Source organism: Gossypium raimondii, chromosome 12, assembly GCF_025698545.1.
Source record: "Gossypium raimondii isolate GPD5lz chromosome 12, ASM2569854v1, whole genome shotgun sequence".
NCBI lineage: Eukaryota > Viridiplantae > Streptophyta > Magnoliopsida > Malvales > Malvaceae > Gossypium > Gossypium raimondii.
The window spans coordinates 18,459,742-18,487,153 of record NC_068576.1 but is presented as its reverse complement, the minus strand read 5'-3'; the positions used below and the strand labels follow the sequence as shown (position 1 = coordinate 18,487,153).

General features: G+C 36.9%; 2 protein-coding genes across 4 annotated transcripts; one reads left to right on the top strand and one right to left on the bottom strand.

The window, feature by feature from the left end:
• Positions 1-557: 557 nt before the first annotated feature.
• LOC105763465 (elongator complex protein 4) lies at positions 558-3,728 on the top strand. 3 transcript variants are annotated; one of them, XR_001124254.2, is made up of 9 exons: positions 558-714; positions 1,018-1,216; positions 1,335-1,561; positions 1,641-1,710; positions 1,963-2,116; positions 2,367-2,445; positions 2,658-2,817; positions 2,912-3,075; positions 3,143-3,277. XR_001124254.2 is itself a non-coding variant. In XM_012581709.2 (9 exons), exons 2-9 carry the CDS (start codon positions 1,084-1,086, stop codon positions 3,308-3,310), a joined length of 1,083 nt encoding a protein of 360 aa, XP_012437163.1. In that variant the 5' UTR covers positions 558-714; positions 1,018-1,083; the 3' UTR covers positions 3,311-3,728. The 3 variants fall into 3 exon arrangements, 2 of the variants coding, with proteins under 2 accessions (XP_012437163.1, XP_012437164.1); XM_012581709.2 differs by having other exon boundaries at positions 2,912-3,003; positions 3,143-3,728; XM_012581710.2 differs by having other exon boundaries at positions 573-714; positions 974-1,216; positions 2,912-3,003; positions 3,143-3,728.
• A 16,665-nt stretch (positions 3,729-20,393) lies between these two features.
• On the bottom strand, positions 20,394-20,908 carry LOC128035459 (uncharacterized). The gene is made up of 2 exons (XM_052625205.1): positions 20,722-20,908; positions 20,394-20,560 (listed from the first exon to the last, which is right to left on the bottom strand). The coding sequence occupies exons 1-2, from the start codon at positions 20,906-20,908 to the stop codon at positions 20,394-20,396; spliced, it is 354 nt and encodes a 117-aa protein (XP_052481165.1).
• Positions 20,909-27,412: the final 6,504 nt, after the last annotated feature.

Sequence of the window (27,412 nt, the reverse complement as noted above, 5' to 3'; positions counted from 1 at the left end):
TTTGCTTTTAATTTTAAACCATCACAAAGGGTATATAAGAGAATTATTATCTTCCATTTGGACATTTTTTTTTAATACAAATGCCTAGAACTGCTCACAATCCCTCTCCAACCCTTAAATAGGAGGATAAATGCGTTTCAATGCACTTGAACCCACGTTTTCCTGCATAGTCAACAATGTCAATATCAACCAAGCTAGAACTCATTTGGTCCCATATTGGAAACTTTGAACATATAATTTTTAAACACCAAACATTTTCCTTATAAAAATACTATACAACAACTGTCTAAAGAACATGAGTTTAAATGCGCTTCAATTTCAAAACTTTATTTAATATGAAGAATGAAAAATTTCTTAATCTAATAGTTAAACCATATATAAGAAATTAGCTATGAATCTTAATCATCGGATTAGCAAATTTTTCATCATTACTCTTTTCCATTCTTCAGATTATAAGCATAGAGAGAATTATATATAGTTTAGATATTTATAAAAAATTAATTAATTATAAATCTAAGCCTAACGTTGACCCATTGAAATAACTAATGGGTTAAGCCCAAACAAGTAGCTCCGCTTCATAAAACCTGAAAAACATCGATTAAACAAAACGAAAACGCAAATAATCACTCTGAAAACGGCCAACTCTTGAGGCAGGAAACTTGAAGCCGAAGAGTTTGAAGCAGTTGCTATAATTTTCTCTTTAAAGAGAGCAAGGTGAGAATTTAATTGTTCCCTGTTTTGTTACTTAGACAGAAAAGCAAAAGAATAACACTCTTTTGGAACTTTTTTTAATGTCTGGTAAACTTTACCAATCAGCTGCGTACCATTTATTCGATAAAAAGCTTTAATGAAAAGAGAAAAATACATCTTAAAAAATAATGAAAAACAATATGGGTTGTTGAAGGTTATACTTCTTTCTATGTCCATTGCTGTTTCCGACACCCTCAGTGATAGTTATTGTTTGGGTTTTTAGGTTTTGTTTTGATTAACTGTGCAACTGGGTATTGCTCGCTGCAGTTAAACCAGGACAGTCTTAGATCACTTCATTGCGTGGTGTTTTGATTTTTGACTGTTGCTACTGCTATGGCTGCGGCCAAGACTCGGACAAGTACCTTCTCTCGAAACCTTTCCACTGCACCCCCATCTCATGGCCCCGGACTTAAGTGTGGGCCAAATGGCACGGTCTTTCTATCTTCTGGGATACCCGATCTTGACAGTAATGTCATACACTCTCTTATTCTTATCACTGTCTAACATTCTTTTTTGGCCTTGCTTTCTCTCAGTTCTTTGAGGTGATTTGTTCTGTTATTGAATAGTTTTTACTTGATATTCAGAGATACTGGGTGGTGGGTTCCCTTTGGGAAGTCTAGTTATGGTGATGGAAGACGCAGAAGCACCTCATCACATGCTTTTGTTGAGGAATTTCATGGCTCAGGGACTTGTTCTCGGCCAACATCTTCTCTATTCTAGTCCAGCCAGAGATCCAAGGGGTTTCTTGGGTACTTTGCCTAGTCCTGCTGCATCCAAAGATGACAAATCCCGGGAACGCGATCCAGATCAGGTCCCTTTTTTTCTTTGTCTTCTTCTTCAGTTTTGTTTAAAGACTAAGAATGTGAATGGCATATTAAAAAAACTTGCAGGAGAAAGGTCTGAGAATTGCTTGGCAGTATAAGAAGTATTTTGGTGAAAATCAGCTCGATGGACAAAGAGGTAGTTTATCCCTGGTATAGTTTTTGTTCATTTTGCTTGCAGGGTTAACAAACGTTAATGCAGCTTGCTTTTGTTTCTTAATTAAGAGTAAGAAAAGAGTTACTCTTTCAACTCGTAACACTTGATCACTTTTCAGTTTAAAACTTGAGGCATTATAAGGTGTTTGTTTGAAAATGCACTCTTCTTGACCCTTGTTCATGCTTTTCACTCCTTAAACTTCTACTCATAGCCCTTTATGTGACCATGGTGCAGATGGTAAACATGAGTACTCTAATGAATTTGATTTGAGGAAGCCCCTAGAGAGGCACTTCATAAATGGACCACGCATAGATTGTGTTAGCATCCAAGATTCTGATCTTTCCACTCTTCGAGACCGTTGTGCAACATTTTTATCCCAGTTTCCACGGTATCATTGTTTGCTTTCATATTTATATATTCATGACATTGGAAACATTTGACATGCAGCCATATTTGTTAATATTTTATTTTATTATTATAGCCATCTCCCTACAGCTCTATGAATAATCCTGTATGAAGTTCCAGAGTCCTATTTTTAGTGTCTCAACTAACTTGCCATTACCTTATTTCCCTTTTTCTTTCTTTTCATTTTGGTATATTTATCAGTCATTCCTTGTTCTCTTTTGGCTATGTCATAGAAATGATGGCAGCATTTCATGTGCTGGTCGTATAGCTATCCAATCATTTTGTGCTCCACAATGTGCGTATTCGAACATGGTTAGTGGAAAGTTTTTAATATTTTTGTTAAACTATTATAAATTCCTTTTTATTTTTCCTTCTTTTTAATGGTTCCCTTGCAAGTGAAGAATATTTTTAAATGTTTTTGCGCCTTTTTTGGACTGTGGAAGTTGTAGTCTTAGAAGTCACTTTGATGCTACATCAATTTTCGGTTTGTAATTCATTACTTCTGCTAATATAAACTATTGCAGGAGTGGGATATGCTTTCATTTATTAGATCTCTCAAAAGCATGGTCCGGTCTTCAAATTCAGTCGCCATAGTAACCTTTCCTCCTTCCCTTCTTTCACCATCCTTCTGTAAACGATGGCAGCACATGGCAGACACATTACTTTCTGTCAAGGCCATTCAAGGTTTTTTGCCCGTCTATACCTTGTGCTTATTGTGTTCGTTTTTTTTATTTCAAATTTGTATGGACTTATTGGTCTCATTTGATGCTTCGGTCAGATGAAGACAAGGAATTGGCACAACTCCTCACCGGTTACCAGGATATGGTTGGCTTTCTGAATGTGCATAAGGTTGCACGCATCAACACACAGGTTTATTAGCATGAGCCTAAATCCTGGTCTTGTACAGCTTGATCTATTCATTACTTAGAGATCTATGGCAAGGTAATTGTCAGTTTTACTCGTATCTTGCACAATTTTACCACTGAATTATAAACTGCACCGTGATCAGGTTCCCGTGATTCTTGAGGCAACAACCTTTTCAATCAAGTTGCAAAAGCGACGGTATTTGGTTTTAGAATGTCTAAATCAGGCCCCTGTCGATGGTTCAAGTGGAACATCATATGGCACGTCAGGTGGTTGCTCTAGTTCCTCCAAGACAGGGAACCTCGACTTTTGACTGCATACCCCAGAATAATTCAACTCATGATAGCAACAAAATGAGAAACAATCAGAAATCAAGACCGTAATTCTCCGTTACTATGATATCAAAGGTTTTCCCAAAGTCAGCCGATGCAAGAGCAGTTGAGAGAACCAACCTGCCCTAACAACACAGAATTTGAGCTTATTGTCTTGGTGGTCGCATTCTCGAACAAATCTCTTGGTGAGCCAAAACAGATTGTTCTTGCTACATGTAACGCAGGAAAATCTATGAACTCAACTCAAAGATACCACCGAGCACTTATTAGCTGAGCTTGCTGTAATCGACATTTTTCCATAGAAGAATTTTGGTCATCTACTTTACAATATCTTGTAGTTTATTTAAAACATGTTTATTTGATGCTTTGTCCATAAGTTAAGCCAGTGTTTTTATACCATTCTTCTAGCTGCCAACTACCAAAGCTATTAAGCTTGTATAAAAAAAAAAAAAAATCCCTTTTTGGGTATTTGAAAATGCATATAGAGGTGCTTATAAGTTGGGTTTGGATAGACTTATCATGAATTAACACATTTAATGTTTGCCTAAACTTGGTTGGCCCAAAATATGGACATGAAATTGTCTAAATCCATCTATATTTATAAATGGTTAATTTAAGTTCATTTTAAATCTATTTATATGATCTTTTAAAAATCTAAATATATGTTTATATTGTTTTTAATTTAATATTTAATAATTTTATTATTTTTATTTATTAAAATTTTATATATACTTACCTTAGCAATTTTAATATATACATTATAGTAATAGTATTATATCTTACTATAGATTTAATTTTGATGTGTTATAAATTACGTAATATATAAAATAACATAACATAAAATATTATTAACTTAAAACAAGTCGGCCTCGAATCATGAATGTTCAAATTTGAGCTCGACTCATATGTTAAACAAACTTAATTTTTTATCCAATCTTATTTTTGAGCCTAATATTTTTGTCTAAATCTTCTCAAATTTTGAATGAATCTTGAATTTAAACAAATAACCTAACGATAAACAGATATAATAAAATAGCAAATCATCACAATCAAATGTATTTTATAATTTCAAACTTATATAATCTTTATTCAAACTTTGGGAAAATGACTAGAAGAATACCAAATTTAAGCATCAATATTACATGTTTGAATAAAAAAAAATGCAAATATTTTTTCGATGAATTGAGGTTATATTGTTCCAATCAAACGCAAAGTGAAGGTTTTCATCCATTCTTTGGTCGTAGTATACTTTGAATGCTTAGCTGTTCAACAGTTTTTCTAATATCTCCAAGAACTTGTGTTATTGTCTTCCAAAACATCTTGTATTATTTTTATATTGTATTGTGTAAAAGGTGTCGGCAGGGGGAAATGATAGGACCAAATCAACCCACAATCTTTATTTAATTTTTAATCTCCTTGGATCAGTATTGTTTCTTTCCTTCCTAGTCTGCTAACATTTGTTTGTTAAAATAGAACAAAAAAATATTGTTTCTTGTGGGAGGAAGAAAGGGACTGTGGAACTTATATTTTGACGGAGTCACCCTCACCTTATATCTTAGCAGTCATTAACACCCTGAACCTGAATCCCTATTTTCCCTCACCTACTGCTTTCAAGTCTCGCTAATTATTTAAATTCCCTGCTACTTTCCATACGTAATCTACCAACATTACTTTTTTATCTTATAATAATACGGTCAGCCCCAACTTCTCTTTCCAAATTCATTTAGAATATACTTCCCCACATCAAAATTTTTTAAAAATATAGTTTGGATTTAAAATTTTATGTAATAATTTTAACTTCATTTGGTTACGAAGAAAAATTATTGAATATATCAATATTACAATAGTTAAATATAAAATAAAAATAATTAGTATAAATTTAAATTTGAAATTACAAGAATTAGTGGTTATAAAAATAAAACATCTTCAAAATAAAGAAAAAATTGCCTTATCTTTTCTAAAACAAATAATGTGAGTGACTAAAATTACTATTTGAAATTAGTTTATTACTAACTTATATACTAAAACATAGTGAAAAATAATAATACTTCTACCAAAGGTAGCATAAAAGATAATATTTGATTTAGTGGTAATGTTAATGAACCACATGATGGCACGTTATTAAAAAAATTAAAATAAATTTCTATTGGTGATTATTAATAAAATGAAAAGGCCGTTAGATTCACCAATCTTTGCTATACTCAACAATTGGATCGTCGGAGTTATCGCATTATTAGTCTCAGGTTTATCTTTTTAATCATAGGAATTCTTTCGAGAGTCGTTGGGCTAATGAGGCGTGGGGATCATATTGGAATTGGGACCCAAAGGAAACTTGGGCATTTATTACTTGGACCGTATTCACAATTTATTTCCATACCCGAACAAATACAAATTTGGAAGGTGTAAATTTCGCACTTGTGGCTTCTATGGGATTTCTTATAATTTGGATATGCTATTTTGGGGTTAATATATTAGGAATAGGTTTACATAGTTATGGTTCATTTACATTAAATTGATATCTAATTGAATTGAATAAAGAGGCTAGACCTAACAAATACTAACACAGGACGTCATATATAATTGGCTACTTGGGATGACACCATAATTGGCTATTCCTGAAAAAAGAAAATTAATAAAATGAACAAAAAGAAAAAAACCAAAACTAAAAAAGATTGAAAACAAAAACAACAACAACAAAAAAACACAACCTAAACTTTGAAAGATGAAACGACCCTTCAAGAAATCTGCTTTCAAACATCAACAGCCTGAAAAATTGAACATCTGATCTCCCCATCCCCACCGAAAATGGAATATCAACGATTACTTCCATCTCGTTCCTTCTAATTTGACAGTCTTAGAGTCCCAAAGGTAACCAATCCTCCAACATCAAGAAACCCAACTCAATTCCTATCTTGCATGGCCCTTCGATTCCTCTCTACCTCTGCTTCCACCACTCTTGAAGCTTTCTTTGTCTAGAACCGAGGAGCCCCACACCTTCTTCCCTCCTCAACTAGCAAGTGCACCGCTCGATTTCTTTGACGAGGTATGAATCTAAACTCCATCGACTCAAAACTGTTGGCCCTTGCTTTAATCTCCTTAATCGGAGCACTAATGGACGATTTGTCTTCCTCAGGAGCTTTTAGCTACTTTATGACTGTTAAGGCATCCCCGTCCACCACTACCTCTCTTTAACACCCCCACTGACCCATTCGTTGGATTCGGGTGCGGGATTCATAATAGAATTTGGTTATCATTCATACTAAGATCTCAGTAAGTAAAAAACACAAATTGTATTTCCTATTCACAAATTAAACTTACATCAGAGACATAAAATTTCTAAATAAAGTTCGCTATCTCAACTACGGACTTTAAGGAATCTAAATAAATACAACATATTCGGCCCCTTTTTCGAAATCCCCGAAGGTACCCCCTTCCTATGTGCATGACTCAATTCCAACAATGATTTCCTTGATTCCACATGATCTAGCTTGGTCTCTCCTAGAGTTCCTTATTCGACGAATCCTACAACCACAAATCCAACGTTTGTAAGTTTGAATAAACTTAGTGAGTTTCCACTCTACATGAAAACAGTCCCTATCTTGTAGGGGTTTAAATAAATATATTTAAATACAGTAAACTCCTTAGTCATTCTGGGAAAATTCTCTTAAACTTATCGTGACAAACTTTATCTTATTCCCAATCCTATCTATTGGCGAATATATCGTTAAGAGATTACCATCTGGCCGCTCTATCAGCCTTCTTTGATAGTTCTTCTAAATGCCTCGCCATCTCTGTGAACTCTTTTCCTTCTTTTTACTTATGCCCAAGTTGTTCTCATCCTCTCACCATCATGCCTCATCAACACGGCCTTCCGGCTTACCCTCTTAAAGGCCTTTGGTGAATATTCTCCATCTATTTAGTCAGTGGTGGAATCTTCCCCTATATTACTTCCAAGTGACTTGATCACCTCCCATCTGTTGGTATGGCTAACAGGGTTCCACGCCACCCTGGCAAGCTAAATCCAACTTAGGTTAAATAGTAGTCTGATTACTTCTTTGTAATCCGCTTAGTGGAATTAATATATCCTTAAACGTATCACACCCTTCTGCTACGACCGACTATGACCTTTAGTAATCAGCCAAATGCAACTATATGGCCATCTGAGTTCACGATTTCTCTTTCATACTGCAATATCTCAAAACTCTTCATTAGGCGGATACTCCCTAAATGGTTTCCTTTTATAGAGGAATAGTCTTGATAAACATATTTTTCATCTTATGTACTCTTTTTTGTCAATGGGTTTTATCTCAACCCCTTAGCATATAGGGTTTCTCTAAGCGTCATTTGGTGGCACTTATTGGCGGATCCTTATCTACGATCCTCGGTTATACCAACTTTTGTTCCTCTTTTATACCAGACATCGTCAGTGCGTCAATTTCCGTGTACATTCATACTTGGATACCACCCATATGCCCTACTGGTTTTAACAACTGCAAATTATAGCAGTCATTTCCCACTTTATAATTCTCTTTTGTTGGACTCCTTCTATCTTCTAGCAACTAATACATGCCCATACTTCCATTTTCCTTCTCCCTACTTTTTCCCTGTTTACCAGATTTCTTAGGATTACTGCATTGATTACCCATTCGTGTTTAGTGTCCCATCAAATTCTCTCTTTCTCCATGCTGCCATAGCCAAGCTATGGTTTTACGCCCAAAATTCTCATGTTTATTATCTCAACAGACTACTCCGTGTTTAGTGTCCCATCAAACTATCCCATGTTTAACGTCCCGTCGGACTCACAATAATGCCATAGCTTGTTTCATATATGGTCTTAACCATTTTATCATCAATTCAATCTCTTGATGCCAAAACATCTTTCAGCTATGGTTTTACTCAATATAACCTCGTGTTTATTATCCCGATGGATTACCTAGGTTGCCATAGTCCAACTATGGTCTTACACCTTATATTCTCATTGTTTAATGTCCCTGTGGACTGCCAAAGGATGCCATAACGTCTTTCAGTCATGGACTTAGTCCCATTTACCATGATGTCATAATGTCTTTCAGCCACAGTTTTACTCATTTTCATCATGATGCCATAGCATCTTTCAGCTATGGTCTTATTTATTTTAGGCGTATAGCCTCCGATCGATCTCATAGTCTAGTCATGAGCTTTTCTTTCCACTCATCCCATTTCCTTCCATCTATTCCTCCATTTCACCATCCTATACCTTGATGCCTAAGCACTGTATTGATCCCTCAGCAAGGCCTGGAACTTTACACATCACGGGTGCACAACAGAATCATCCCATTTCCCTTTCCTAATCCCCTTTCACACTACCACCATACATATGTATCTTATGCATTTTCTCTGACAAAATAACATGGATTATACCTACTAAGCTAAAAAGATAGATACTCATAGACTTATGCAGACTTCTAACATGATCAATATTCCGGAGTTGGAGTGCAGAAACTCCCTTAATGGTTCTTTGCCTTATTTGCTTAGTTTTTCTGAACGTTGGAGCTTCCCTTCTCCTAGCAGCTAAGCAAGACAACCAATTCATGCAAAACCCTCAAAATGGTTCTGGAAACTTTTAACTTGGTTTCCTAAGTCTTACGTGTACTGAAGGATTCAGGGCCTTATCAGCTGACTAGATTCTTTATTTTCCCTATTTGAACCTCATGATTATTTCTCTATGTAGAGCTTTCTTTAATAGTCTCTTCTTTGAAGCAGCCTAGAAAATTTAAGAAGATGAGAGAGTGAAACAAAAAAAATAAGAAGTATTCTATTTTCCCGAGTAGCCATCTCCTCGACTATTTATAGCCCTTCCTGCATGATTTTCAACCGTGTATAATCCCTCCGTTCCCAATCATTATGTATCCTATTAAAGAATCAGCTGGTTTGAATCCAACTAAACCAGAATTGGATTTCTACCATGTTAAATTTTGTTTCTAACTTTCCTAGTTTTACAATAGAGACCTTTAGTTTTCAACCTTTTTCAATTTAACCCCCTAGAGTTCTTCATTTTCAGGTTTAAAAGATTTTTGGGTGTGACATTCTCAGAACCCTAACTCTTCCATAAAGATTATAGCTCTGAGACACACCTTTTCCTTTGTTGCTGTCGAATCTGCCACATTTTCATATGGATAAGTGCACACTGCCATCAATAACCCCTCATTGTTTCTAACTAAAATTCCAGCAGTTGCCTTCTTTGTTAATTGATAGAAAGTGGCATCAAAATTTACTTTCATTGTATCCCCTACTTGTGGTTCCCATATAGTGTTATGTGCTTGTTGAAATAGTGGTAACACAGTATCCAAGCTCTCCAACTCTTGCATGTATGCCTTTACAAACGCTACTACCCTATACACATTTTGATTAACTCCTTCATGGTAGATACTATTTTGATTAAACCATAGTGCTAAGAAAATGACCACCCTATTTTGCATGTATTCAGTGGACTGTTTGAGAATTATTTAGCTAACCAAAGTTTCTAAATGTTTTCTTTGTTGGAGGACGAGAATGGAAAATTCATTTCTTGTTTGGACCATGACTAGACATTCTCAAAACAAATGCTTGACCAATTCCTCAACTCTATGACAGACAGGTCAACAACTCATCACTGCCACTCTCCGAACTTGAAGATTACTTAGTGTAGGCAGATAATTATTAACAATTCTCTAGCATGTAATCTTAATTTTACTAGCAACATTAAGATTCCATAGTTTTATGTAGAAAGTTATCAAACCTATATTCTGGTATGTAACATCAATATCTATATCACCCATATCTTTGGCCATGAGCCATTTGTAACCACTCTTGACCAAGTAGACCCCTGTATTATTCACCTACCATACAAATTCATCATTTTGGGCAAACCTCGAGACAAAATTGACAAGATTCTATTTACCTGATCACTATCAAATAGCCTACTCAACACTTCGAACTTCTAGGTATTAGAATTCGCATATATCAAATCTGCCACATAGGTATAGTTAATATTAATGCACTGACCAAACACTCTCCCTTATCCAAGTCCCAAGACCAAGTATTATTCCAAATATTAAGAGTCGCTCCAATACCCACCTTCCACCTGCCACCCTCCTCTAGTATCCTTCGAGCACTCCAGATGCTCTGTTAGGTTTATGGAAGGGTAAGACCCTAACCATGAGTTCATAAAGTCACTTCTCTGATAATACATAGCTTTCATTACATAAGCTAACAAACAATCTAGGTTCATCATTAATCTTCAAGCTTGTTTTGCTAATAATGCCACATTAAAAGCACTTAAATCCCGAAAGCCTGATCTATACTCAGCTTTCAACCAACACAACATTTTTCACTGGCACCAATGTATCCCTTATTCATTCTACTATTATGCCACCAAAACTTGCTAATAATACTTTTTAGCCCACGACATTGCGTAATCGGTAATAAAAAGCCATTACATGGCATAAATTAGAATTGCTTGTAAAATGGATTTAACAAAAACCTCCTTACCCCCAGCCAATAGATGACGCACACTCCAAATCTCAATACATTTTATGAATCTTTTCTTAAACCCCACGAATACATCCTTCTTCCTCCTACAAATGATTGTTGGCATCCCTATATACTATTTTGGGTTATTCAAAATTTGTACCCCCAAAATGTCCCAAAATTAGTCCTTTATCCTACTATCAACGTTCTTGCTGAAATAGACCAATGATTTGTCAAAGTTTATCACTTGGCTTGAAACTCCTTCATATTCTAATAAAAATTTTTTCAACACATCGCGCCCTCCTCCCTTACCTCACAAAAGAGAATATTATCGTCCGCAAAGAATAAATGTGTCACGACCAAACCCTGTCTCTCCACTCTTTCTCTGGTTGTGCCTTTCTGCTTTGCTAAATGAAACAAACTTGAGAGCCTCTCTGCACATATTAAAAATAAATGTGGGCTTAAAGGATCCCTCTGTTTCATACAATTAGAAGGCCAAAATTGTTTTATCTGAATACCATATAAAACAATCGAATAAGACACCACCGTCACACAGTTCATTATCAAATCAATCAAGTCTTTATTAAACCTTATACACTCTATCACCCTTACCAAGAACCCTCACTCCACCCTATCATAGGCCTTACTAATATCCATCTTCAACACAAATGATCCATTAAAAGTACATTGCTTCTTTTTAAATGCATGCAATAATTATTAAGTAATGAGGACGTTGGCCAGAATTTGTCTCTTAAGAATGAACACCCATTGAGCTTCATCAATATGTACATCTAGAACCTTCCTTAATCTATTGGTTATTGTCTTAGCAACGATCTTGTAAATAACATTACAAAGACTAATAGGCTGAAACTTTAACATTGCATTCGAATTCGCTACTTTAGGAATAAGGAATATATTTGTGCAATTAATTACCCCAACTTCTGTTGTTCCGTTTAGAACCTCAATAAAAAATTGAGAAATCTCCTTACCAGCAATATGTCAATATTTCTGGAAAAATAAAGCTGGGAATCCATCCATACCTAATACTTTTAGTGGAGCCATACTTTTAACTGCTTCCCACATTTCATCCTTCTTAAAAGCAACTAACAATTCTTCATTCATACTCTCTAAAATACTAGACATGATTTCTGACATCACGCGTTCACAATTTATTATTGAAGAAGCTGTGAATAACTCTTTAAAATAGTCAGGTCTTATCTTAGCCATTTGCCTTTCCCCTATCACCTATACACCATTCTTATCTCTCAAGCCCCTGATGCTATTCTTTTTCCCACGACAAGAAGCAAAGTTATGAAAATAGGTCGTATTTCGATCACCGAATTTAAGCCAATTAGCTATTGCCCATTGTTCCTAGGACAATTCTTATTTACCAGCTTCTATGTTCAATGCAAGTTTAACTTCAATCAGATCCATTAGGTTATCCTCATCAGGGTTAGTAGAAACCAACTCTTCGAATCATGATTTCAACTCAGTAATTTTATTTTTCCTCTGTCTTTGATCCTCTCTCGCCCATCTATTTAACTACATTCCTAGTTCTTCCAACTTTGTCGGTACACCCAACTTAGATGACTCCCAAAATCCCCTAATACACTTTTAACATGATTCCTCAAAAATCCAATTAGCATTGAACTATAATTAGGAATTACCCTTTACCCTGCTCTTTTTGCCTATAGTATCAACCAATATTGGGCAATGGTCAAAAGCATGCATGAGGTGCTTAACAGTATATCTGGGAAATAGCTCCTACGAAGCTGAGCTAGCTATCCCCTATCTAAATGCTCATGCACATTATTATCTAGCATTCAAACTCTTTCCCAAGTAAACCACCAACCTGAGAAACCTAAGTCATTGAGATTGCAGTCTTTAAGAGCTTCTCGAAACCTCATCATTTTCCGTTCATCTCGCAGTCGTCTCCCTCGTTTCTCAAAGGAAAACATAATTTCACTGAAATCTCTTATTACCAAAAATAATAAAAAACTGTCCCTACCTAAGAATTTCAATAGATTCCATGAGTCTTCCTGTCTTTTTTCATCCGGTGACCCATAAAACCTGATAAATCTCCACTTTTCAAGCCCATCACCATCGTCAATTTCAATATCAATATGCGAGAAGGGAAAAATTATTAATTAAATTGTGCAATAATTATTCCAGCCCACTGATAAGCCTTCTCTAGACTCATCTGCATCAACATCTATTCCATTAAAAAAACCACACTTTTCTCAAACTTGCCTCATTCTCCTTGCACTTAACTTTGTTTCAATTAGAAATAACAGTTAGGGCTTATTTGTTTTAACTTAATCTTGAGACGTTTAACCACTCATGGATGTCCCAATCCACTGACATTTTAACTTAGGAGTTTCATTGTCCCCGACAGGCCTGCTTACTAGTGGCCGTTTATATTTCATTTATGATTCCCAACTCCGTCAAATCCATACTTCTGTCATTTATGATTCCCAACTTCGTCAAATCCATACTAACAAAAGTATTCAGGTTCCCTACAAGGGTACGCTATCTCTTTTTACCATTAATCACCTTCAGAAGATTATCCTCTATATCTGATACCAAATCCATACTCCCATCTGAACTTGACCCCCTAACATTATTCACCTACTAACCAACATTAACAACATTAGCCATACTTCCCTACCCTCGAAATCCCCTTTAAATTGTCACTCTGAATTTACTTCCCTCAACTACTTCCTAACCACTGTTGTCCCTTTCCTTGTGCCGTCCTTAGCGAAATATCCCACCAATATTCCACAATTTGTGTCCCCAATGTAACCCAAACCGAATAGAAACCCTCCCCATGACCAAGCTTTCCACAAGAGAAATAGAACAGTGTAAGTTTTTTAGATGAAAAATGATCATAAACTGAATGATTCTATTATCAAACAATTCTCTTCTTTCACTTCAATGGGGGTCAAAACATCTATCTTCCCCATGATCCTGATGTACTTGTTGACTCCTCTTGCAATAAAAGAGGCATCATAGTTCAAAAAAGTACTGATGAAATCACCAAATTGGTGCGCCATACCCTCTAACATAAACCCTAATGGGAGATTGTGATTCTAAACCCAAAATACTGTATAAATCAAAGGCACTTGTAAAGGATCCTCCCCTTATTCCAACTTATGAAAAATGGTCATGTAACAACCCGTTTTTAGTAAAATTAGAATAGTGGTTTTGGGACCACAAATTTGAAGTCAAAAATTTTAGTTTAATATTATTTTATGGTCTACAGTATGATAGAAATACCGTATAAAATTTCGTTAAGAAATTTTACTGCTTACATGCCTAATTTGATAAAATGACTAAATTTCATAAAGTGCAAATGTTGTGTTCTAATAGCTAAAGGTATTAAATAGCTATAGAATTTTAAATTGGAGGTCATTGTATAGTAAATAGACCATTAAAGTGCTTAGTGGTTAAGCATGAGTAGTCATAATTAGAAATTGAATACATTATTAAGGGTAATTTTAGAAATTAGTGATTAAAGTTATAATACATAAAATAAAATAATCTATTCTCATCATCTTCCACCAAAAAAATAAAAAAGAAACCTATCCATGGAAGCTTGAATTTGGACAAGCTTATTTTGCTCAATTAGGTATGTATTTTTATCTTATTTTTGATGATTTTTATGTTTCTGATATCGTAGTAGCTTAAGCTAGCTAGCACGAGGATTAATTTGTAAACTGTTAAAGTATTAAGGTTTTTCCATTGATGAATATGCTTGAATTTTGAAGTTTGATAATAGAAAATGAATGGTTGTTGTTTGATAAACAACTTTTGTAAAGAGAATTTTGATAGAATTATCAATTAGGGATTAAATTGAAAAGATGATAAATTTATGGTAAAATTTATGAATATTGTGAAATATATAAGCTGCTATTAATATTATAAAATCGGTTAGGCTTGAGTACGGATTAAATTGTATGAATTTTATTTTTCGAGCCTAGGGACTAAATTACAAAAAAATTAAAAGTGTAAGGAAAAATGGTAATTTTGCTAAAGTTCCATGTTGGATTAAATTAAATGAAAATTATATTGAAATGAGTTAAATTCATTCATATAGAACTTGTCAGACATCGTACAGAGTTAGATCGAGGCAAAGAGAAAATATTTGATTAGTCGCCTTTGTATCTACGTACCCTTGTCTAGGTAAGTTCGTTTAATTAAAATAAATATTTGTATGTTTTAATTAAATCATACATATGTGATTTGTATAATTTCCATGTATAAATACATATCGCATATCCGGAGATTATCGAGTCTCGTTTCAACCTTAGAAATTCGTAGGATACAAATAACATGTCATTAGGGTTACCAATTTGGTTTGGGTCCTACATGTGTTGCGGACACACCACAACTCGTATGAGCTTCCCAATTCATAGCTCGTGAGAGCATACTGATTCATAGCTCGTATGAGCATACATGAATATGAATTGACGGATTATTGTTCAGTACACCTCATGTGTACTACCCATGTATCTAACGATATTTTAAATGGTTCAACGGGCACAATTTTGTTACAAGATTATATGAGTTCGATATGAACTATTACTGGTATTTACATGAAATACATGAAATATGATTATTTGATGAATTCAACTATGTGTGTTGGATTTTATATGTGATTTTCATGGCTAATGTGTTGGTGATCATGTGTTTAGGCTTTTGGCAAAATTGGTTGAGATATGCTTTGTTTACTTACCTATTTTATGGATATATTGTAAGTTAAATTTTGTGTTATATGAACTTACTAAGCTTAAATGCTTACTCTATGTTATTTTCCATGTTTTATAGTAATTTGGAAACTCGTACGGGTTGGAAGCTGGTCAAAGCTATTTCACACTATCCATCAGTCCTTTTGGTACTTTCAGTAAATTAATTCCAGTTATAATGGAATGTATAGGTTAATTTAGCCAATGTTGGCATATAATTGTTTTGTTGAGATTAGCCACATATATGGCTTGTGTGTGGTATATTTTGATGCATATGTGGTCTTAGCATATTTGTTGTGTGTTTAATATGTTAGAATGATGAAAAGTAAAGTGTGGTTTGAATATACATATATATATTTGGTCGTTTAGGTAAGTTTGGATACTTGGTTGACATGTTTTTAAGTTGTCATTTGAGGTGCCTAAGGACATATTGTTGTATGTGGTGATATTTCTTGTTTAAGACTTCATACACAGGCAGAGACATGAGCGTGTGTCTCAGCTGTGTATGACACACAGCCAGGTGACATGGTCGTGTATCCCTTGTATCTTTTAAATTGCGCAAGTTAGTTTGCTCACACATCCTAGCACACGGGCGTGTGGTTTGGCCGTGTGGCCCAAGTTAAGGAGTTACATTGGTTGGGACACGACCATGTGTCCCTATTTCAAATGTTCACATGGTGTAAGACACGACCGTGTGACCCCTGCAGCTTGGAAAAATTTTAATGTTTTCCGAAAAATTATTTGAGTCTCGATATAGCCCTGACTTGTTTCTAACACCTATTTTGGGCCCCAATGGCTCGTATAAGGGACAACATGTTTAATTTCGATTAGTTTCTGACTTTGCGAGATAAACAAATATTTGCTAAATTTAGCAAATGTGAGTTTTGCCTTCGAGATGTTGGTTTTCTGGGACACATAGTATCGACTGCAGGAATTAGAGTTGATCCTAATAAAATTTCAGCGATTGTTAATTGGAAACCACCGAGAAACGAATCTATAGTCAGAAGTTTTCTAGGATTAGCTGGTCATTACCGGAGATTTGTAAAAGGGTTTTTGATGATAGCTACACTGATGACATGACTATTATAGAAAGATGTGAAATTTGAATGGTTTAATAAATGTTAGCAAAGTTTTAACTAGTTGAAAGCCCTGTTGACCGGAGCAGTAGTTCTGGTTTAGCCTGAACTAGGTAAGGAATTTGTGATTTTTAGTGACACGTCATTGAACGGATTAGGTTGTGTTTTGATGCAAAAAGGTAAAGTAATAGCTTATGCTTCCAGATAGTTAAAGCCACATGAAAAGAACTATCCGACACATGACATAGAGTTGGCAGGTATTGTCTTTGAGTCGAAAATTTGGCGACATAATTTATTTGGTGAAAAATATCATATATTTACCGATCACTAGAGTTTAAAGTATCTGATGTCACAAAAAGATTTGAATCTGAGACAGTGTAGATGGCTCGAACAATTGAAATATTATGAGTTAGTTATTGATTATCATCCGGGAAAAACAAACGTAGTTCCTGAGGCTTTGAGTAGAAAATCCTTGTTTGCTTTGCGAGCGATGAATACCTAACTGTTACTACCTGATGATGGCTTGATTTTAGCAGAGTTAAAAGCTAAACAAACGTTTTTACAGTAAATCTGCGAAGCTCAGAAATGTGACAGTGAGATTTTAGCAGAGTTAAAATCAAACAAACGTTTGATTCAGAATTTCAGATAGGATCCGATGATTATTTGTTATTCAGAGGTAGAGTTTGTGTACCAAAGAATCCAAAGCTTATATAGAAAATTTTGCACGAAGCTCATAATGGTAGCTTGTCTGTTCATCCGGGGAGTAATAAAATGTACAATAATTTGAAACAGATGTATTGGTGTGTAACAACCCAAACCCGGCCTAGACGTTATGGTCGTATCTGGTGTGTCACATGAAGTGTCTATCCAAATTTAGACTTGTTGATAAAACTCGTTTCTTAAGTTTGGAAACCTTTTTGGTAATATTTAACGAAACACTTAACCAAATGTTTGCCTTATTAACTGCTATTATTATATTAAGTTAATTTAAAACGCGGAAGCATTTGAAAACTCTAACTTTTAAAGTTCGTGTCTTTGAAAACAATAATTATTTTGAAAATTTGTTTTCACCTAACTAGCTGTATAAAATATGTAAGCAAAAACCCAATTAAAATTTAAAACCCAAATTAAAGGCCTTATTACAAAACAAAAACCCAACTTATAATTTAAAGTAAAATAAGAGCAAGTGTGAACAACAGCAGTTGTGTGGCCACCTCTGAGTCCCTCGCGGCACCGAATCACCTAAGATTGAGGATTACCTGCATAGTTAAGAAGAGAGGGCGAGTTTACGAAACTCAGTGTGTAATCCTTTACCAAACAGTCCACATACAACATGCAGTAAGAATCTGGGTCTGAGACCTATTTAGTAACAGTACAGTGTGGGCCTAACCCCAGTATAGTAACAGTGAGTGGGCCTTAGCCCAATACAATAATCAGTATAATGCAGTTATGCAACCTATACCAATCTAGCCAACACACCACTCAGTACCACCAACACACCATGTGGGGATAAAATCGACTCACCCGTCAACACACCAATATCGCAGAGAAGCTGCTAGTAATAATGACGCAGCAGAGCTGCCAGTAATAGTAACACAGCAAGGCTGCCATTAATAGTAACACAGCAAGGCTGCCTGTAACAGTATATGTGGCAAAGCCACCAGTACAGTATACTTCCCCTATATTAGAATCCGAACCTCATGCAGTATGTCATGTCATATATCATACGTGTATGCAGTATGTCATACTCAGTAACAGTAATATATATATCATAAAGCAAATCGGTCATACATATATTTCAACTCTTAGGGGTATAACAGTTATTTTACCCTTCGAGGGTATTTCAGTCATTTTAACCTTCGGGGGTATTTCAGTTATTTTACCCTTCGGGTGTATTTCGGTCATTTTACTCTTCAAAGGTATTTCGATCATTTTACGCTTCGAGGGTATTTCGATCATTTTACCCTTCGGGGGTATTTCTATCATTTTACCCTTCTCGGGTATTTCGGTCATTTTACCATTCGAGGGTAATTCTGTCATTTTATCCTTCGGGGGTATTTCAGTCATTTTATCCTTTGAGGGTGTTTCAATTATTATACCCTTTGAGGGTATTTCGATCATTTTACCCTTTGAGAGTATTTTGGTCATTTTAGGCCCATTAAGGCCTAAGCCCATGAAAACGTTCATGGAGGCCTCACATTCTAACACTGTGTTTCGTAGGCTCGATTTACCACACGAGTGTTCGTACGCCCATATGGTCTCGGTGCCATCTTTTCCAGATTTTTGGCTTTTATCGATTTGCAGTTGAGAGAGGGTGTGATTACACACCTGATTATGAGAAACGCGCATCCCTCCACGTACACCAACCTAAATTTAATCAAATCACATGTCAGCCCTTAAAGCAAGACACCCTCTTAATAACACTTAAATCACACACCATCCTTACCTTGCTTGATAGGGGGTGACTTAACCCCTTCAAGACTCCCAATCGAAAATGGTCACCCACTTAACGATTACCTGTACCACAACAAATATCTTCATAAACTAACTAGGCCAAAATAGTGGCCAAGTGGAGTTTTCGATTTTAATGAAAAAGAAAGAAAAAGAATTAGTTTTAAACAAAAAGTGAAGAGTATTCAAACTTTACCGATAACTAGGAATACTTGCAGCACCGAGATAGTAAAAACAACGAGGAGAAGATCGGCGCAGTGGAATAGAGCAAAAGGTGATAATCGGATGAACCACACTCAAAATAGAGAGATCGCTCTCAGTCAAAAAGAGAAGAATATAATAAAAGGTAAAATAAAATCAGAACAGAAAGAATGAGAGGGATAACCTGTCAAAGAAAAAGAGGAGGAGAAAAAAAGGGATTCGGCCAAGAGAGATGGAAAGGGGAAAGGAGAAAGGAGGATTCAGTAGCAAAATGAGAAGGGAGAAGGGAGGAATATTAGGAAAATAGAAAGAAAAGGGAAAGAGAAAACAAAATCGAAAAGTGAACAAACACGAGAAGAAACTTCCAGAACTTTGTAAAGTTTGGCACCCAAACTAAAACGTGAACCCCGAAACTCACCGAAATCAAAACAAACTGAGAGAGAAACTCCACAAAAGAACCAAAATCAAATACCTTTAGTGTTAAGAGACTAAATAATGCACAACCCCCTCAATTACCCCAAATAGCACAACTTTCCTCACTAAACAACTCTTTGATTTTTCTCCTAAAATCTCTCCCCTTATCCCTCCTTGATTTTCTCCACCTAATCACAATCTCACTATTCTCTCCGTGATACACTCCTCCATTCAAATTCCACAGCATTTCAGTCAAACTCCACCACCTCACTACACAGGTGATAAAAATAAACACTCCTTAGTGCAGCACAGAACTCGGACCTCAGACCTCAAGGGAACTTCACAGGCCACCTTGTCACTATACCACAGGCTCATTTTTTGACATAAAACCAACACTAATATTTATAAGGCCTACCTGCCTATGTCCAGATTCATTTAAGAGCAAAACTAAAAATTCTGCAAAAGCCAAGACTTGAACCCAGACTTCTCGAACAAAGCCAAGACTTGAACCTAGACTTCTCGAACACTCCCATATACACCCAAATCACTTAGACATTAAAGCAAACAAGCAATTTGTGTCAAAACATGCAAAAATTAAAGACTTAAATTTTGGGGCGTTATAACTCTACCCCCTTAACAAAATTTCGGCCTCGAAATTTACCTGGTCAGAATAGGTGAGGGTATTGTTGTCACATTGCCTCTTCGGGTTCCCACGTGGCTTCTTCTGAACTGTGATTATGCCAAAGCACTTTGACTAGAGGAATAGACTTCTTTCTTAGTACTTTAACCTTACAGTCCAAAATCTGCACTGGCTCATCCTCGAAGGTCAGATCTGGTCTAAACTCGATCTCCTCAACTGACACATGTGTGTGGGATCAGAGCGATAATGCCTTAACATGGAGACGTGGAACACATCATGAATTCGGTCTAATTCTAAAGGCAACTCAAGTTGATAGGCGACCGGTCCCACACACTTCAATATACGGTAAGGCCCAATGATCCTAGGGCTAAGCTTACCCTTCTGCCCAAACCTCAATATCTTTTTCCATGGAGACACCTTAAGAAAAACATAGTCCCCCATAGAAAATTCAATCTCACAGTGTTTAAGGTCTGCGTGAGACTTTTGCCTATCAGATGCTTCCTTCAATCGATCTCGAATCAGTTTTACCTTCTCTTCGGTATCAGAAACTAACTCTGGCCCCATAACTCGCCGCTCACCCAACTATAGCTTCGTACGGTTCCATTTGAATACTGGTCTGGTAGCTATTATTATGCGCAAACTCTACTAGCGGTAAATAAACCTTCCCAGTTGCCTCGGAAATCTATTAGACAACACCTTAACATATCCTCCAATATTTGAATCACCCTCTCTGACTGACCATCTGTCTTGGGATGAAACGCAGTACTAAAGTCCAGTCTAGAACCTAAAGCCTCATGTAATTTCTTCCAAAATCGAGGCGTAAAGCGAGGATCTCTGTCTGATATAATAGAAATCGGTACCCCATGCATCTTGCAATCTCAGTCACATATAGTTTAGCCAACTTCTGCAAAGAGTAATCAGTACGAACTAGTATAAAATGAGCAAATTTCGTCAATCCCTCTACAATAACCCATACCAAATCCTTCTTGGTAGGCGTTAAGGGCACCCCACTCACAAAATCCATGGTTATTCTCTCCCACTTACATAGTGGAATCTTTACTGGCTGTAACAACCCTGAAGGTAACTGATGTTCAGCCTTCACCTGCTGACAAGTTAAACACTTACCCACAAGCTCAATTACTTCACGTTTCAGTCTGACCACCGGTATAACTCACGAAGATCTCGATACATTTTATTCCCTCTTGGATGCATAGCATAAGGACTACTATGCGCCTTTTACAGTATAGACTGCTTCAAATCATCATCTTTTAATACACAAACTCTCCCACAGAAGCACAGTACTTCTTCACTATTTAACCCAAAATCTAAAGTTTGCCCATTCTCAACCTAACGAAAACGAGGAACCAGTGACTCATCCAAAAACTATTTACCCTTAATCTGTTCAGTCCACGTCAGTCTAACTTACAGCTCAGCCAACAAGCTACCATCGTCAAACAGGCTAAGACGAGCAAACATCGCTATCAAATCAGATACAGCCCTACGGCTCAGTGTGTCAGGTACCACGTTAGCCTTACCAGAATGGTATTCAATCGAGCAATCATAGTCTTTAAGCAACTCTATCCATCTTCGCTGCCTAAGATTCAACTACTTCTGAGTGAGAAGGTAGTTAAGACTCTTGTGATCCGTGTAGATAGTACACTTCTCACCGTAAAGATAATGCCTCCAAATTATCAGTGGGAATACCACTGCAACTAGATCCAAGTCATGAGTAAGGTAATTCACCTCGTGAGGCTTAAGCTAACGAGATGCATAAGCAATCACCTTACCCTCCTACATCAGCACACAACCCAAACCAATGTGTGATGCATCATTGTAGACAATGAATTCCTTCCCAGACTCTGACTGTATTAAGACAGGGGCCTCAGTCAGAACTTTCTTCAGTTTCTCAAAACTTTCTTGCTACTTATCAGCCCAGTTACACGGTACCCTTTTACGCAACAACTTAGTCAGAGGGGCAGCAATTAAGGAAAACCCATCAACAAAACGTCTGTAATACCCTGCCAGACCTAGGAAGCTATGAATTTCAGATACGGTCTAAGGTGGTTTCCAATCCAGTACAGCTTTAATTTTTTGGGGATCAACCCTAATCCCCTTGACAGATACCACATGACCCAGAAATGTCCCTTCTCCCAACCAAAACTCACACTTGCTGAACTTAGCATACAGTTGTTTCTCCCTTAAAATTTGTAAAACAATTCAGAGATGTGCATCATGCTCATCCTTGATTTTTGAATACACTAAGATATTGTCTATGAATACCACCATGAGCCAATCCAAGTAGGGCTGAAATACTCGGTTCATTAGGTCCATGAAGACAGCTAGTGCATTCGTCTGCCCAAACGGCATTACTAGGAACTTGTAATGACTATAACGAGTCCTAAACGCAGTCTTATACACATTAGTCTCCCTAACTCTCAACTGATGGTACCCAGAACGAAGATCTATTTTGGAGAAAACTGAAGCTCCTTGAAACTGATCAAATAAATCATCTATCCTCAGTAAAAGATACTTATTCTTGATAGCCAGTTTATTCAATTACCGATAGTCGATGCACATGCGCACAGTCTCATCCTTCTTCTTAACGAACAACACTGGTGCTCCTCATAGAGACACAATAGGTGGAATGAATCCTCGATCCAATAGTTCTTGGATTTGAGCTTTTAATTCTACCAGCTCCTTCGGTGCCATCCTATAAGGGGTGATAGAAACTAGAGCCGTTCCTGGTAAAAGCTCAATTCCAAATTCAACTTCGCGGCTTGGAGGTAACCCAGGGAGCTCATCAGGAAAAATATTAGAAAAATCCTTAACAGTTTTGATATCTCCAACAGAAGGACCCTCATAATCAGATACACCAACATAGGTTAGAAACGCCTCACAACCCTTGCGAACCAGTTTTTTAGCCCTTAATGCAGAGATCACATTAGACAGAAAGTCCCTTCGCTTCCCAATTACAACCACTTCCTCATCCTCAATAGTCTTTAACACCATAACTTAGCCGCATAATCCAAACTTGCACGGTGTTTAACCAACCAATCCATCCCCAAGATTAGGTCGAATTCACCAAACAGTAGCTCCATTAAATTCGCTAGAAATATAACTCCTTGAACCTCTAGGGGTACATCTCTGAACAACTTGTCTACCCTTACTGATTGTCCTAGTGGACTTAACACAATCATCTCATTAACAGTACTCTCACACATGATACCCAAGGTGCCAGACACAGTGCTTGCAATATATGAATGTGTAGACCCTATATCAAATAACGCAGTGTAAGGTACATTATGAATTAGAAACGTACCGATTTTAACATCTGGAGCCTCACCATCCTCTCGGTGATGAGCAGCATAAACCAGTGCTGGCTGTCATACCTCACTGTTACCAACACCTCTGCCTAATGTTCCACGACCTCGTCCTACACCATTTCCACCTCTAGCCTGCCCACGGCCTCTCGGTGGTTATTGACCACCTCTCACTGGCTGAACAAAACCCTAACCTGCAGTTTGCATCTAAGTAGGCCTCAGAGGACAATCCTTAACTTGATGCTCCTTAGACCCACATCTGAAACATGCCATAATCTTCTTCCAACACTCACCTAGATGATGTCTCCCACAGTCAGCACAAGGCTGTAGTCTAGCAACAATAAACCCAGCTCGGACTGGCCCATCAAACCTTGCCTTCTTTTTAGGCCTTCTAAAAGAACTTGAGGGCTCTGAATCCCTCTTAAACCTACCCCTATCTTTCTCACGGTTCTGACGCTCAGAGCGCTTCACATCCTCGACGATTTTCACCTTTTCAACTAGGGCAGCAAAATCTCGCTCCCTCTATAGAGCTATCAAAACTCGCAACTTGTCCCGGAGGCCGTCCTCAAATCACACACAATGTTCATATTCAGTCGCCACTATCTCACGACTATAGCAACTCAGTCGCAAGAACTCTGCCTCATACTCAGCCACAGTTTTATTCCCCTGGATCAAACTCAAAAATTACTTTCTTCGGGCGTCCACATAACTTGCGGCACATACTTTTCGTGAAAGGCTGACTTAAAGAAATCCCATGTTAACCGATCGACGTGAGTACGTTCTCTCACAGTAAGCCGCCACTGATAGGCCTCATCTCGCAGTAAAGACATTGCACCTTTTAGCTTTTGCTCAAAAGTGCAGTCAAGATCATCCATTATTATCTCTGTGGCTTCCAACCAGTATTCAGCAACATTAGGGGCTACTCCAGAAATACCCTTAAAAATTTTTGCTCCGTTCGATCGAAGTTGTTCTGAAATTGACCCATGGCCTACAGCACCAGTACTGGTCCCTGTGACCCTTTCCAGAATATGGAGCATAGCTTGGGATTATGCATCATCCCCAGCCATTCAATCAAATGATCCTGTCTCATTCACTGGTGAAGTTGGTGCTTCCCTAGCCCCAACATTAGGCATGTGTCCTGATGCCGAAGACCCAGCCCTAGCATTTCCTCGGTCTCTACCGCAGCCACGTGTACCCCTTTCGCGAGTACCCCTAATGCTCATATCGAATATCAAATTATCTGTTTTAAGAAGTTTTATGCATCAATTTTATAGTTCCAGTAATTTTTAACAGATATCTTATGAAAAAGCAGTAGTCATAGTTTTGTTTTCGCAAAACAAAAGTCTCCCTACAGATTTCAGTTTCCCTACAGTTTCTGTTTACTTTAACAAAAGAGTTTCAGTACAGTCCCACTATCTATAGTAATCTCTCAATATATTTCAATTTAAGAAGTTTACAGTATATAGAAACTTACATATTCGGCGCTGGAGACTCGGTGTGCACACTTGTAACCTTAAAAAATAATTCAAAATAGTTTTCCAAAAATTCCAATTATTTTTTTCAAAACCCATTCCACAGTCGAGTTTTACAACTCGGCTTTAATACCACTAAATGTAACAACCTAACCCCGGCCTAGACGTTATGGCCGTATCTGGTGTGTCACATTGAAGTGTCTCTCTAAATTTAGACTTGTTGATAAAACTCGTTTCTTAAGTTTGAAAACCTCTTTGGTAATATTTAATGAAACACTTAACCAAATGTTTGCCTTATTAACTGCTATTATTATATTAAGTTGATTTAAAACGCGAATGCATTTGAAAACTCTAACGTTTAAAGTTTGTGTCTCTGAAAACAATAATTATTTTGAAAATTCGTTTTCACCTAACTAGCAGTATAAAATATGTAAGCAAAAGCCCAATTAAAATTTAAAACCCAAATTAAAGGCCTTATTACAAAACAAAAACCCAACTTATAATTTAAAGTAAAATAAGAGCAAGTGTGAACAACAACAGTTGTGTGACCACCTCTGAGTCCCTCGCGGCAACGAATCGCATAAGACTGAGGATTACTTGCACAGTTAAGAGGAGAGGGTGAGTTTACGAAACTCAGTGTGTAATCCCTTACCAAACAATCCACATACAACATGCAGTAATAGCCAGAGCCTGAGCCCTATTCAATAACAGTACAGTGTGGGCCTAAGCCTAGTACAGTAACAGTGAGTGGGCTAAGGCCTTAGCCCAATACAGTAATTAGTACAATACAGTTATGCAACCTATCCCAATCCAGCCAACACACCACTCCGTACCACCAACATCCCATGTGGGGATAAAATCGACCCACCCAACAAACACACCTATATCGCAACAAAGCTGCCACTAATAATGACGCAGTAGATTTGCCAGTAAGAGTAACGTAGCAAGGCTGCCAGTAACAGTATATGTGGCAAAACCACCAGTATAGTATACTTCTCCTATATCAGAATCCCAACCTCATACAGTATGTCATGTCATATATCATACATGTATGCAGTATGTCATATTGAGTAACAGTCATATATATATATATTATAAAGCAAATCGGTCATACACATATTTCAACTCCTAGGGGTATAACAGTTATTTTACACTTCGAGGGTATTTCGATCATTTAACCCTTCGGGGGTATTTCGGTCATTTTACCCTTCGGGGGTATTGTAGTTATTTTACCCTTCGGGGGTATTTCGATCATTTTACCCTTTGAGGGTATTTCAGTGAGTTTACCCTTCGAGGGTATTTTGGTCCTTTAGGCCCATTACGGCCTAAGCCCATAAAAATGTTCGTGGAGGCCTTTACATTCTAACACCGTGTTTCGTGAGCTCGATTCACCACACGAGCATTCGCAAGCTCATATGGTCTCGGTTCTATCTTTGCTGACTTTTTTACTTTTACGGATTTGCAGTTGAGAGATGGTGTGATTACACACCTGATTACGAGAAACGCGTAAGCCTCTACGCACACCAACCTAAATTTAATCAAATCACAAGTCAGCCCTTAAAGCAAGACACCCACTTAATAACACTTAAACCACACATCATCCTTACCTTGCTTGATAGGGGGTGACTTAACTCCTTCAAGACTCCTAACCAAAAAAGTCACCCACTTAACGATTACCTGTACCACAACACAGATATTCATAAACTAACTAGGCCAAAATAGTGGCCAAGAGGAGTATTCAATTTTAATGAAAAAGAAAGAAAGAGAACTGATTTTAAACAAAAAGTAAAGAGTATTCAAACTTTACCGATAACCAAGAATACTTGCAGCACCGAGACAGTAAAAACAACGATGAGAAGATCAGCGCAGAGAAATAGGGTAAAAGGTGATAATCGGATGAACCACTCTCAAAATAGAGAGATCGCTTTCTGTCAAAAAGAGAAGAAAATAATAAAAGGTAAAATAATATCAGAACAGAAAGAAAGAGAGGGATAACCTGTCAAAGAAAAAGAGGAGGAGAAAAAAAGGATTCGACCAAGAGAGAGATTGAAAGGGGAAAGGAGAAAGGAGGATTTAGCAGCAAAGTGAGAGGGGAGAAGGGAGGAATATTTGGCAAACAGAAAGAAAAGGGAAGAAGAAAACAAAATCGAAAAGTGAACAAACCTGAGAAGGAACTTCTAGAACTTGGTAAAATTCGGCACCCAAACTAAAACGTGAACCCTAGAACTCACCGAAATCAAAATAAACTGATAGAGAAACTCCACAAAAGAACCAAA